General features: G+C 38.2%; 1 protein-coding gene across 5 annotated transcripts in view; it reads right to left on the bottom strand.

The window, feature by feature from the left end:
* Window positions 1-14,514, bottom strand: part of SENP1 (SUMO specific peptidase 1) — a 49,323-nt gene that overhangs the window by 18,410 nt on the left and 16,399 nt on the right. For all 5 annotated transcript variants that reach the window (XM_088836948.1, XM_055396627.2, XM_088836949.1 and 2 more), the window contains 4 exons: window positions 12,877-13,048; window positions 5,279-5,382; window positions 4,910-5,196; window positions 3,447-3,501 (listed from right to left, as the gene is read on the bottom strand). In XM_088836948.1, coding sequence (XP_088693074.1) covers window positions 3,447-3,501; window positions 4,910-5,196; window positions 5,279-5,382; window positions 12,877-13,048 — 618 coding nt within the window. The remainder of the gene's footprint in view (window positions 1-3,446; window positions 3,502-4,909; window positions 5,197-5,278; window positions 5,383-12,876; window positions 13,049-14,514) is intronic.

Below are 14,514 nucleotides of genomic sequence, written 5' to 3'. Positions count from 1 at the left end.
GGCCGCCTATCCCCTTAATGCAGTGAACCACTGATGCAGCAGTCAAGAAAGTCACAGAGGTCAGTGGAAGCACTGTGAGAGACTACTTAGTGTGCGATACTGAAAATAAATGAACATGAGAGGACATCTATCGCACCAAAATATGACAACATGACAAGAAATCACCCAGAATTTCACGGTACTGGATCATGCTATTCAAATCTGCTCCCCATGAAAGTGAAAAAAAAAAAGAAAGTCGCTCAGTGGTGTCCGACTCTTTGTGACTCCACGGACTACACAGTCCATGGAATTCTCCAGGTCAGAATACTGGAGTGGTAGCCTTTCCCTTTTCCAGGGGATCTTCCCAACCCAGGGCTGAACCCAGGTCTCCTGCATTGCAGGCAGATTCTTTACCAGCTGAGCCCCCAGGGAAGCCCAAGAATACTGGAGTGGGTAGACTATCTCTTCTCCAGCAGATCTTGCCGACTCAGGAATCGAACCAGGGTCTCCTGCATTGCAGGCAGATTCTTTACCAACTGAGATATCAGGGAAGCCCAATGCTCCCCATATTAGAATATAAACTTGACGAGGATAGGAATTTTTGTATTTTGTACTTACTACTGTATCCTCTGTACCAAGAACAGTGCCTGACACATAGCTGCTGCTGCTGCTAAGTCGCTTCAGTCGTGTCCGACCCTGTGTGATGGCAGCCCACCAGGCTCCCCCGTCCCTGGGATTCCCAAGGCAAGAATACTGGAGTGGGTTGCCATTTCCTTCTCCAAAGCATGGAAGTGAAAAGTGAAAGTGAAGTCGCTCAGTCGTGACACATAGCAGGCACTTAATATTTGTTGAATAAATAAATAATGTAAAGGACAAGCATTTCTCTTTAATGCATCAAGGTATCTATTGGCGTAGGAAAGCAACACACAGAAAGAAAAGCAAAATCCCTTTGCTTTTCAGAGATTACATATTACTTCTCATATAACTGATGCAATAAGCACCTACTTAGTGCTTTATGTACAAAACTCTCTTTGGGAGGTTTTACATATTGGCGAAGCCTTATGATAATCCTCAAATTATTAAGCCTCAATATAATGTATAATAGGGAAACATTGCTTATACTGTACAGAATAGGAAACTGAGTTCAAAAGAATAATTTGCCCTGGAAGAGTCAGGATTAGAAACTATTTCAGTCCAATTCCAAAGAGTGTGTTCTATTATTGTAAAGTGTCTTCTAATAAACTGAAGCATTAAGCCACAGTGGAGATGATGAGTATTTGTACTACTCAAGAGAGTATTTCAAGCCTTCTAGGCAATTTGTTATTTAACAAAGATTTATTTATTAAGCACTTTTAATGTGCCACGTGCTATTATTGAACGCAGGTGGTAGTGCAGAGATATCAGTAACACAAGGTACTGGAGGAAAAAGACTAATGATATCTGGAGAAGCCAGAGAAATGTCCTGAGGAAAAACAACACCTGAGTCAGAGTTTAAAAAGCAAGAGTGTAACAAGTGGACAAGGAGAGAACACAAACTCCAGGCAGAAGCGGTAGGGGTTGGAATGTGTAACAACAGGAAGGCATAAAACGCATGGCATATTCTGGGAAATAAGGGCAGATCTTCATTGCTGGAACTTAACCGAGAGGCAGTGGCGGGAGATTAATAATAAAGAGCCAATCAACCAAGCCCTGAGAGAGCAGGCTCCAACTTTCATAGACAGCATCATCCAGTGAGCCTCACCCAAGACTACTTCTCATCCATCTCACTGTTCAGTCATCAGTAAAAGAAATTCTCCATAAAGGAAAGACAGACTCAGTAAAGAACTGAGAGCACTCATTATCTGAAATCAATTTTTTCCCAAGAAAGAACACCTATTTTTGTGCATACATGTAAAACACTTTTATAAGTGTTTTGTCTATAAGTTTACCTTCCCAACTATTCAATGCTAAGGTATTAATACTGGCATTTTATTAATAGGGAAACTGAGGTTTAGAAGAGTAACTTGTTCAAAGTTACATGAAGCCAGGTCTAACTCAAAAAAACCCCCAAAACTATAAAGAATCTAAACTGTAAAGTCTCCTTGAGGAACTATACTAACTAGAGAATACTTTTTTTTTGAGCGTACTTTAAAAATATCTAAAAAGTTTAGAACATACTTGGAAATTGCAAAGATGTAGCGGAATTGAGATGAGAAAGAATATCTTATTATCCCTAATCGTCTCAATGGAAAATTGATACTATTATTATCCTAGCAATTGATTGCTAAGGCCCGATATGGCAGACAGAGCAATCTAATTATTAACAGTAACCTCCTGGATTAGAGAGGAAGAAATACTTGGTACCTCTCAGAGGGGTTAAGTTTCATACAGAAGATCACATCTGAACTGAGACTTAAAAGATAAGAAAAAGATTACTGCATGATAGACAAGTTGAAAGGGCAGAGGGGGAACATACCAGGCAGAAGAAACACTTCACATATTCACGTGAAAGTATGAAAATACCTATCATCTTGTAAGTCACCATATAATAAACACATGAAAGAATCCAGTATTTTTCACATGGCTCCTTCTCTCACCTCCATTGTGTCTCTCCTTAAATGTCAGCTTAGCAGAAACTCGCCATGACCATCTAGATAAATAGAACTCCCAATCCCCAGTCTATATATTACCCTGCTTTATTTTTCTTCATGGTACTTATCACCACCAGGTATATGTATATTTGGTTATTTGTTATTATTTGTCCCCCATCCCTCTCCCCTTTGTTGTTGTTTAGTGACTAAGTCATGGCCAACTTTGCAAGTCCATGGACTGCAGGGCGCCAGGCTTCCCTGTCATTCACTATCTCCCAGAGTTAGGTCAAATTCATATCCATTGATTAAGTGATGCTATCCAACCATTTCATCCTCTGTCACCCCCTTCTCTTCTTGCACTCAACCTTTTCCAGCATCAAGGTCTTTTCGGTACAATTAGGATGTAAACTTCTTGAGAGTAGGAACTTCATTTTGTTAACTGCTCTTACCTCCAATGTGTGGACCAGTATCTGCACCCCTAGGCTATCAATAAATACTTGCTAAAGAAAAAATGTATGACAGGAAGCAAGGCATGTGGAGGAAGAGTGTTGAATACTGTACTAGGAGTTTGGGCTTGATTCCACATCTTATCAGCCACTCTTGAGGGACGTTTAATGAACGATTAGATAAGCACTTTAGAAAGTTCACTAAGCAGAACTGAAGATGGACTAACGAACAAGGCAAAGAATGGGTTAGAGAACATGGTGGAAAATGGCATGAAGAATAAAATGGACATTGGAGGAAAACAGATCAATTAAGAAGTTACTGAAATAATTCAAACAACACATAAAGAGAGGTCTGAGTTGAGGCTGTTTTATATTACTTAACTCTTAGTGAAGACACTGTGATTAAAGAGAGGGAAAATAATGTTAAGAATGTCCTTTAAACAAAGTTTACCTGGGAGTTGGAATCTGGGAGTCTTTCACTTTGAGTAAAATCACAGAGTCTGATCCTAAACAAAAAACACAAGAGCCTATCATTAACAAAATTCCACATGGCTGTACCTTCTAGATGTCTGTAGCGTAAGTTCCCATACTTTACTATATTCTACTTCCATAAAAATAACACAGCATGAGGATAAAGGCAAGATGGAAAAGAAAGACAGGCAGGTCCATTTTTATTGGGCCACAAACTTAGTGAAGAGCCTGTCTCACAAATAAAGCCCAAAAAAACTATATATGCCCTTCAGCATCTTCTCCTGGACTGTGCTTGTTCCTTGTGCTTCTTCCTTCTATTCCTGAGAAATAAGAACATGCCAAGATTTCTCAAAAGTCTTTAGTTCATGAACCAGTATGAGACTGAACAAGGTGCAAGAGGGAAGGGGAAGGAGGAAGGGAAGAGGGGGAAGGCAGAAAGAAAGAAAGCAACAGCTATGTGAGAAGCAGCAGAGTCCAAACAGTACAAATTCTAGAATTTATTTTCTATTGATAAAGGTAGGAATCATGTCCTTCTAAAGCACTATGATTAGAATCTCATTTAGAATATTTAATAAATGGTATAAGAAAGTAACTAAACCATTCAATATTGTATATTTGTTCAAGTTTAGTTGTATCTAAGCATCTGACATAAAATAAATGCTTCTGAAATTAAAGGCTTTTAATAATAATTCTCAGTAAATCATCTCACAAAATTTTAAGTTTTTATAAATTTGTGTAGCCATATAACGAGGCCACCAACATTTTTATCCCCAAGTGAGACTTTTAAGAAAGTAAGGAATAGATTAAAAAACTTGTTTTAAGTTACATGCCTAAATACATACCATAAATACACACATAATACATACCTAAAGGAGGGGAAAATTAAGCAAACAAACAAAAAACTACCATAGCAAAACCTTTAATTAACTGAACTTCCAAGAGACTAAATATTTTGATTAGTTGAAAGTTAGAAAGGAAATTGTTTTCAAAACTTGCTGACAACCATTCCAAAATGCATAAACCTACTACACAGGTTTTGTAAGTACTACTTATTTAAGAACTTTTACTTCAATTCTTAAATGATATTTCAAAACTCCTAGAACTTCAGAGTACTTAATTTTCATTGTAAAGTACCAGAAACAGAGAAAGTACTAAAGTAAGTGGGCTTAATATACTCTGACACAAGACTGTTCAGGAAGTTAACCTTTTAAATATTATATGAAATAATTTGCCTCTCCATGTAAGAAAAAAGTAAGCTACTTATATGTTTCATTTACTCATGGCATGGCTAATTGAATTAAATGTATTTAAAGTATCTTGTATCTTATATCTTAATTAAGTTACATGTGTATTACTACCTTGCCTATAATTCATACAATTCTCATAGATCCAATAAACCATTCATTGGTTACTGAAACTATAGCTATACAATTCCATTTTTACCTTCAGATTCTGTATTTGAAGCTGGTAAGTTATCTGGCTGATGTGAAAGAGAGTGGTCATGTTCGGGTTGATGGACAGCATCAGAATCTTTGGATCCAAATGTACCAGCATCTGGGGTGTAAGACGATAAGGAAAACACACTATGGGACAATTGTTCCTGGGCAGTTAAAATGCTGGCAGATCCAGATGAAGAAGTATCAGAGCCAATGATCTGAGTTGCACAAGAGTTTCCATTTTTAAACAGTGGGTCTTTCAAAGTATTCTTACTGGAACTAAGACATCGAGACCTAGCAAGAAAAGAAAACAATTTCAACATCCAATAACAAGATGAAGAATAAAATTCATTTGATACATGTTTCTGTGACTCACAAGTGTAAAGGAAAATGTGTGGTGGGTTTGGCTATAGAGAACTGCTTCCCTGTGACCATCTGTAGCAGCTGTCTGTAAATCTCTCGTTCTCCCTCTTGAACTGTCTATAAAAGAAGAAAAAAAATCTTAAATACAGTCAATGAGGCAATGTTTCTCTAAGTAATATCTAGACTCCCAGAGCTCTGTTAAAGCTCTGGTAGTGTCCTGACGATAATTAAGAAAGATCATGGCATCTGGTCCCATCACTTCATGGGAAATAGATGGAAAAACAGTGGAAACAGTGTCAGACTTTATTTTTTTGAGCTCCAAAATCACTGCAGATGCTTATTGCAGCCATGAAATTAAAAGACGCTTACTCCTTGGAAGGAAAGTTATGACCAACCTAGATAGCATATTAAAAAGCAGAGACATTACTTTGCCAACCAAGGTCCGTCTAGTCAAGGCTATGGTTTTTCCCGTGGTCATGTATGGATGTGAGAGTTGGACTGTGAAGAAAGCTGATCACCGAAGAATTGATGCTTCTGAACTGTGGTGCTGGAGAAGACTCTTGAGAGTTCCTTGGACTGCAAGGAGATCCAACCAGTCCATTCTAAAGGAGATCAATCCTGGGTGTTCATTGGAAGGACTGATGCTAAAGCTGAAACTGCAATACTTTGGCCACCTCATGCGATGAGTTGACTCACTGGAAAAGACTCTGATGCTGGGAAAGGTTGGGGGCAGGAGGAGAAGGGGACGACCGAGAATGAGATGGCTGAATGGCATCACCGACTCTGTGGACATGAGTTTGAGTGAACTCCGGGAGTTGGTGATGGACAGGGAGGCCTGGCGTGCTGTGATTCATGGGGTCGCGGAGAGTCGGGCTACGACTGAGTGACTGAACTGAACTGAATAATATTCTACAAAATTATAAAGCACATAGAAGTGAGTGAAGCAAATACCCGATAGTATATTTTAGAAAATTATGAGGCATATACATAAATAGCAGCACACAGAAACTGTAGGATATGCAACTAGAAGGCCATTTTTGCATCACTGATTGTCCCAGAAATAAAACATTAAAAAAAAATGAGGACCTCTAAACAGGACTCCCACAAAGTCCTTGACTACTGATACCTGTTAGAAAAATCACAAGGAAGTAATCAGAACAGTCAAGATCAGAGCTGTTCCTATTCTACCCAATTTTTAAGAGTGTAAGTATTTTCCAGAGATGGTTTTCATTGCCAACTTTTATTTACTCTTTTTTTTCCCCATGAAGTTCCAACACTGAATTTAGGGAAAAGCATATATTCCACAGCATAGTTCACTTGCCAACCTAAATACCTACTATGGTCGAGGCACTAGAGATACTGCACTGAATAAAATAGTCTGTGCCTTGGGGAGCTTACATTAAAGCTGAAGGACTGACAAAAAATTAGTCAAGTAGTATGAAGAAAATTGAAGAGAAGAGAAGGTGATGGAGGAAGAACAGCAAGAACAGATAAGACTTCTCTAAAAAGGTGATTATTTCTACAGAAATCTAAATCAAAGGAATAAATCAGTCATAGAAATTTATAGAGTATTCCAGGTATTGGCAGAACAAATGCAAAGGGCCTCGGACAGGAATATGCTTGATATGTTCAAGGAATAGTAAGGTCAGTGTGAATCAGGAGAACAATGGTGAGAAATCAGGCCATTTAGCAAGAGAACCAGTCTACATGAGAACTTGTAACTGTAATCATGTACCTACTCTGCACAGATCCCTTGAAGTAATGGACTGCATTCATTAAATAACATGCCCCTGGATTTAAAAAAATCTTATATACAGTTTAATACAAACATCAATTTTCACAAAATAATCTTACACTTTGTGCCAATGCTAGCAACATCCTACACTATGACATTTCAGTGCACACATAAGCATTTCATTCAACTACAAGTTTGTTAAAAGCACAATGAATAAAGCAATGACTGAGGCAAAGGTAAAGAGACACTAAATTTATTCTTCTTCAATCTTTTTTTTCAGTTCAGTTCAGTCGCGTCCGACTCTTTGTGACCCCATGAACCTCAGCACGCCAGGCCTCCTTGTCCATCACCAATTCCCGGAGTCCACCCAAACCCATGTCTATCGAGTCGGTGATGCCATCCAACCATCTCATCTTCTGTCATCCCCTTCTCCTTCTGCCCTCAATCTTTCCCAGCATCAGGGTCTTTTCCAATGAGTCAGTTCTTCGCATCAGGTGGCCAAAGTATTGGAGTTTCAGCTTTAGCATCAGTCCTTCCAATGAACACTCAGGACTGATCTCCTTTAGGATGGACTGGTTGGATCTCCTTGCAGTCCAAGGGGTACCAGTAAATTTCAGTTACATTGTCAGTATAATGTTACCGATCTAACAAGATACACCTTGCACTGTGCAACTTGACAACCCCTTATGAGAAAGAGCTATCCTCAAATCTGAATAGTTGAGTGATCACAAAAGAAAGAAGCAGTTGAGCATTTGGTGGCAAAATAGAACCAAGAGAAGAAACAAATTTGCAGTGTTCTCTATGAAGAAAATAAACACCATTATCTTACCCCTTAGACCTTAATATATTCAAGACAAAGGTGGTCCTATTTTAGTGTTTGTGAAGAGACTGTCTATATGTTTTTATAATTAAAAATCATAATCAAAATAAATGCCTCTTTATCCAACTCCTTGCAACCCCATGGACTGTAGCCTGCCAGGCTCCTCTGTCCATGGAATTCTCCATGCCACAATACTGCAGTGGGTAGCTGTTCCCTTCTCCAGGATCTTCTCAACCCAGGGATCAAACCCAGGTCTCCCACATTGCAGGAGGATTCTTTACCATCGGAGCCACCAGGGAAGCCCTTATTAAAACACAAATTTGCTATTATGAAAATTCTTCAAGTACATAATCGAAAGAAAGCAGCATCATTACAGATTATTAGGGTGTAAGAGAGATCTTTGCCAACTAACTCCACTGTGATCTATATACTGAAAAGCTGTGCTATCTGGCACTTTAATGACTGAAATTCTGAATACTCCTCAATATAAATCTTGATTCCACTTTCCCACTATACCAAATAACCTAATCCACAATACTATGGGGTTAACAGTATGTTGTTTTCAAGGGTGGTAAAATGGAGGGAGGGAAGGGAAACCAGAAGTGGAGTACTACACCTGAGTCATGGATATTAACTCTAAATCATTTTAGTTCACTTCCACTATCCCAACAAACTACATCTTAAAAAGCTGTGGCTGTATTATCTTATCACAGGAAGAAAAGTAAAGCAGATACATTGGTGTAAGAGGTTACTCTACATATAAAGGGAAGGCAAAGAAATATCCCCATCACTTAAAGACCTCAAGAGAACACCAAGAATAGATGAGATAGAAAGGATCTTTGTGGTACCCTAAATACTACAAACAAAAGGGAAAAAGTAGGGGAGGAATAAATCAGCTTGAGATTAACATATATGCACTACGATTACAAGACACACAACGAGCAAGCATCTAATGTATAGCACAGGGAACGCTACTCAATATTCTGTGATAACCTGTATCAGAAAAAAATCTGAAAAAAGAATAAATATATGTATAACTGAATCACTTTGCTGTACACCTGAAACCAACACAATATTATAAATCACAATTAATTCAATACAATTTTTTAAAAAAGAATTAAACCATAAAAAGTTAGAAACACGTCCCTCCTCCCTATCACATAAAAAATGTTTTATTGGAATAAATTTTTATACTTATAAATAAAACATGAAGAACCAACGTGCCATTAAGTGACTCACCTAATGCAAATTACAAGAAATCTAGATTAATTCAACACAAAGTTGACTTTTAAAAATAATTTAACACACACGAAAGTCCCCAACAAATCATTTTCTTCAATAAATATATCTTCAAAGAAAAGCTTCTGTCTGAGCCTGAACAACCTCAGTCATTAGACAACAAAAAATGAACGGAAATAAATGTCCAATACTCCAAATTATCTGAGGTCTCTTCAAGCCCCATACTTTCAGTTTAAACTGATTATGGTTTAACAGACACTTACCCCTTAGAAGAAAAGCTATGACAAACCTAAATAGTGCATTAAAAAGCAGAGACATCACTTGCCAACAACAGTCCATATAGTCAAAACTATGTTTTTTCCAGTAGTCATGTCCGGATATGAGAGCTGGACCATAAAGAAGGCTGAATGCGAAAGAACTGACACTTTGGAATGGTGGTGCTGGAGAAGGCTCTTGAGAGTCCCCTGGACAGCAAGGAGATCAAACCAGTCAATCCTACAGGAAATTAAGTCTGAATACTCACTGCAATGTCTAAAGCTGAAGCACCAATACTTTGGCCACCTGATGTGAGGAGCTGACTCATTAGAAAAGATCATGATGCTGGGAAAAACTGAGGGCAAGAGGAGAAGGAGGCAATAGAGGATGAGATGGTTGGATGGCATCACTGACTCAATGGACATGAGTCTGAGCAAACTTAAGGAGGTGGTGATGGACAGAGAAGCCTGGTGTGCTGCAGTTCATCAGACTGCAGAGTTAGAGACAACTTAGCGACTGAACAACAACAATATTACTTGTTAAAACATTTTCTATTGAGTGAGCAAATTAAGAAATTAAGAGGAAAGGAAGCTATGATTGGGTAAAATGTTAGAGCAAAGGAAGTTGACTATATTATGTTATAAATCTAATAAATGACCAAAGAAAGTTTAATAAGTTTAAGGATAATTAGTAAAGTATGTTTTTCTTAAAAGCAAAAAAAAAGAATAAACCCACCAGTGTCATCTACAAGGCAGCCCAACATCTTAAAATGCTGCTTAATATGTATCACAGAAGCAGGTCTGGAAGCAACATATAACTGAAAAGAAACTACCTGTGTTATTGCCAATTAACATTTCTATTTTTTTCTTAGTATTTTTTCTTTCCCAAACAGAAACTCACATCCTCTGTAACAGTACTAAGAGAACATTCTGTGATCGTGGAAATGTTCCTAATCTGCACTATCCAATATTGTAGCCACTAGCCATGTATGGCATAATGAGTACCTGAAATGTGGCTACTGTGACTGAGAAACTCCATTTTTATTTTATTTAAATTAACTTAAACAGCACACATGGCTAGACGTTATTATTACTTAGATAATATTGTTCTTTAATGTTGCCCTTGAAACAGCCATCAGCCAAGTGGTAGTACAGCCACCACATGCATATTTCCAAATTCTTCTTCCTCGTGTATTATTTTCAAATCTCTGTTGCAAAACTGAACAGTACAGTGGTGACACGTTAATTCTACAGATGGCTTCATATTCCTGAACATGTTAGATAACTCCAGACGTAAGATTATACACAATTCTCCCTCTTTAAACATAAGCAACAGCTCCCTTGGAGATCCCAATATTTCCATGGAAAAGCTGAAACTCCAATACTGTGGCCACCTCATGCGAAGAGTTGACTCATTGGAAAAGACTCTGATGCTGGGAAGGATTGGGGGCAGGAGGAGAAGGGGACGACAGAGAATGAGATGGCTGGATGGCATCACCGACTCGATGGACATGAGTTTGAGTGAACTCCGGGAGTTGCTGATGGACAGGGAGGCCTGGCATGCTGTGATTCATGGGGTCACAAAGAGTCGGACGTGACTGAACTGAACTGAAAAAAACAACTAAAAACAACCGAGGCAAAATTTTCTGCAACTTTTATTCCATAGGACAGGTTCAATCCTTGGCATCTTGTCGACACTGCAGAAGGAAAGAGAAACCAGCCTCCCATCCTCCACTAACCCAGCCTGTGGCCTGGAGGGTAGACTGGAAGGATAAACGTATTTGGAAGGACCTGGTCAGCCCAAGTCCTCAGGCTGGAAGTGCAGGTGAAAGAAGGAGGGGGGCTGACTTGTCCCAAATGCTGGTTGGCTAGTGAGTGAATGGTTGGGCTTACAATGTACATGGTTTGAAGGATGCCTGTGATCCCAGCAGCCACCGCATGAGGCAAGGAGGGGTCTGGGAGGCCTGCGTCCTGCTGCCATGCTGTCACTCTTTCCCCACAAGTCTCTCTGTAATCTGCAGACTGCCTAGGCTCTAGCAGAAGCACAACTCCTACAACTCCGTAAAAAAAATTATATATGCAGTAACTGATGGTACTAAATTCAGTGTTACAAATGGTACAGTGAAAAAGAAATAGCTGTTGCTCAGCTATCACCAAAGGCAACTGTTGCCAGTTTTGTCTATCCTTCTCCCTGATGATTAACTAGTTTTGTTGCTGCTGCTGCTGTTGCTAAGTCACTTCAGTCGTGTCCGACTCTGTGTGACCCCACAGACAGAAGCCCACCAGGCTCCCCCGTCCCTGGGATTCTCCAGGCAAGAACACTGGAGTGGGTTGCCATTTCCTTCTCCAATGTGTGAAAAGTAAAAGTGAATTCACTCAGTCGTGTCCGACCCTTAGCGACCCCACGGACTGCAGCCTACCAGGCTCCTCCATCCATGGGATTTTCTAGGCAAGAGTACTGGAGTGGCTTGCCATTGCCTTCTCCGAACTAGTTTTGTTACCCTCTGTGAATACTATAGATTCAATACAAATTTAAAACCAAAAAACATACAGCATTTTTAACTAACCATATCACAAATAATCAAGTTTTGCCACCTAAGAGATCTTCACCACCAAATTACCTAATTGTTTAGCACATAACACTATATTCTTGACTTCAGGCTCTGGAAGCTCTTAATGGGCAGGAACCACATCACCATGTTGTGCAGCAGAAATCATACCACACTGGACTCATGCAGAAGAACTGGGTTGCAGGCTGACCATTTTTTAGTTGTGTGACTTCTGACCTTTACTTTCCAACCTTGTAAAATGTGGTTATTACCTCATCTCTACCTATTTCACAGATTAAAACAATTCAAAACAGTAATATATGTGGAAAGCACACTGGAAAATCTAATGCTATCTAAGTGTGAGGTCAATATTATTCATTTCTATCTCCACAGCAACCAGTCCAAAGTTGACTAGATGCATAATAAATATTTAATTGAACAGGCTTAAGTACATTTCCTTACTGTACAAATTATGTTATATTTACAGAAATGATTTTTTTCCTTCAGGTTTACTGAATGAATATAACAACACAGTGTCAACACATCTTTCTTGTGGAGAAAGTTTATGATCTCAAAGATTTTAGTCATAATGAAAAGATGTAAATTGTTTAAGTGCCTTCTTAATTTTTCTTTTATATTGAGGAAAAATTATCCTGGTAAGAGGGGCAGGCAGGTATTTTATCAAATGCAGCAAGGTTAACAGTTTTGCCACATGAAGCAAGAGTTTTAGGAAGGGTCCAAAAGAGAAAAGAGATAGTTTGATGTACGAGAAGCCACTCAGACAATACTGAAGATTAAGTCTGCTATCCAACAGAAATAGAAGGTGGTAAGAAAAACACTGCTAAATTATCTCCTTAATCTTTTTAGAATAGATGACAGCACTCAAAGAGTAATCAAGAAAAAAAAAAAAAGACAGAAAGGGTTAGGTAAATGTAATGGTTAATAAACATCTAAGTCAGAGGGAACAAATAGCTGAATGTAGGACAAGTTTAACTTTTAGCAGCTTTTCCTTACCTCTTCTGCTGTGCTAATATGTCGTCTCTGAGTTTTCTTAGGGCTCAAAAGATTTCGACGACATGAACCACTCCAAGATGGACTTGAAACAGGCTTAATAGGAAAAGATTTTTCATATGCAGACACATGGCAGTGATGGTTTGATTTTCCTGTAAAATTGTTTGATAATCCACTAAAAAAAAAAAAGAGTAAGAAAAGACATGAAAATATAAGCAAGCAATTATTTCCACTTTTAAGAAAAAACAGAAACAAAAAATTAACAGAATGACAGATGTATCTTGTGAGGAAAATACACAGGAAATGATATATGAGTTGCTGTTTCAAGTTCTTCCATTTATGAAGTCTTAAACTGCCAAACTATATAATTATCAAACACCTAAAATTTTATTTCTTGGCTTCACCATCTATGACAGAAAGCACACTGGATTGGATTTCTTCAGAAAATCTGGGTTCAAGGTACGTTAATATGCACACATATTCTATTCATTCCCTACAGGCCCTCTTCCAGCCTTTTGGAGGAAAATATTTTTAGATTAAATATGTAAAGATGAATAAAGCTGAAGCTCAAATGAGTTTTTCAATTGAATTTTGAAGTTTCCTAAAAGGCCAACAGAGGGCTCCCATCTATCACTAAAAACAACTAGAAGGCTTATTATGAGGCTGCATCACTGTAACTTCCGGCCTCTCTGCTTACCTCTTCTGAAGAATTGTTTCTTTATACCATATCTGCTTCAAATAATGCAGAAACTTGACAATAAAAATATTTTTGTGGACTTAAAACCCAGTTTTATCTCTAAGGTTAGGTTAATAATTTATAGTTAGTTCCTATGTGTTCTTCTTCATCTATTATCACCCAGCACAGCTACTTGCACTCATATAATTTTCTTTCTGCTGAGAATGAAGAATAATGTACATAGCTAACTAAGCTGAATTTATTAAAATGAACTTTTAAAAATCAATACATGTAGTCTGAATCCAAATGAAATCAGATTAGGTCTAAAGAAAATAAAAATGTACATATACTCTAACTCTTTCAAACTCTGATGATTTCTATGCGTGACGGAGTGGGGAAAGGAGCAAGAACTTAGAATCTCAGGAACAGGCTTCTTTTCTTAGATGGGTAGATGCAGCCAGGAAAAGATGGCAAGGACAATACAATTTGCTTGGTAAGGATATAATGGATTCCCCACAGTGTCTTTTGTATTTATTCTTCCTAGAGTGTGTGTGTGTGTGTGTTTTAATGCAAAGATTCTTTTACTTAAAGCAACAGTATGAGGGCATCCTGCAATGCCAGAAAGCAAGGAAGCTACCAACAACCAACAAGGTTGAATCAGACACAGATGGAAGAGTGAAGGAGCTCCTCCTGGCCAACGCTGTGAGAATGTAAGCATTAGAATAACGATTGTTGTGGATTCTATTCATCTGAATTGATCTGAACCACATGAAGTGGCTAAAACTTACTTTGACAATTGGTAATGAAAAAGAAAGATATTAAAAAAGAAAAAGAAAGATATTATCATATACTCTGTCTTCCCAGAGAGTAACCAAACAGCCCTAACTAATGACAAAAAAAGCTCTCCCTTATAGCAGAGTGTCAATTAATTAGTACAAAAGAAATGATAAAATCAGAAAAATACT

The sequence above is a fragment of the Moschus berezovskii genome, chromosome 6, assembly GCF_049115385.1.
Source record: "Moschus berezovskii isolate FMDL1 chromosome 6, NW_MosBer_1.0, whole genome shotgun sequence".
NCBI classification, from domain to species: domain Eukaryota; kingdom Metazoa; phylum Chordata; class Mammalia; order Artiodactyla; family Moschidae; genus Moschus; species Moschus berezovskii.
This window is presented reverse-complemented; position numbering and strand designations above follow the sequence as displayed.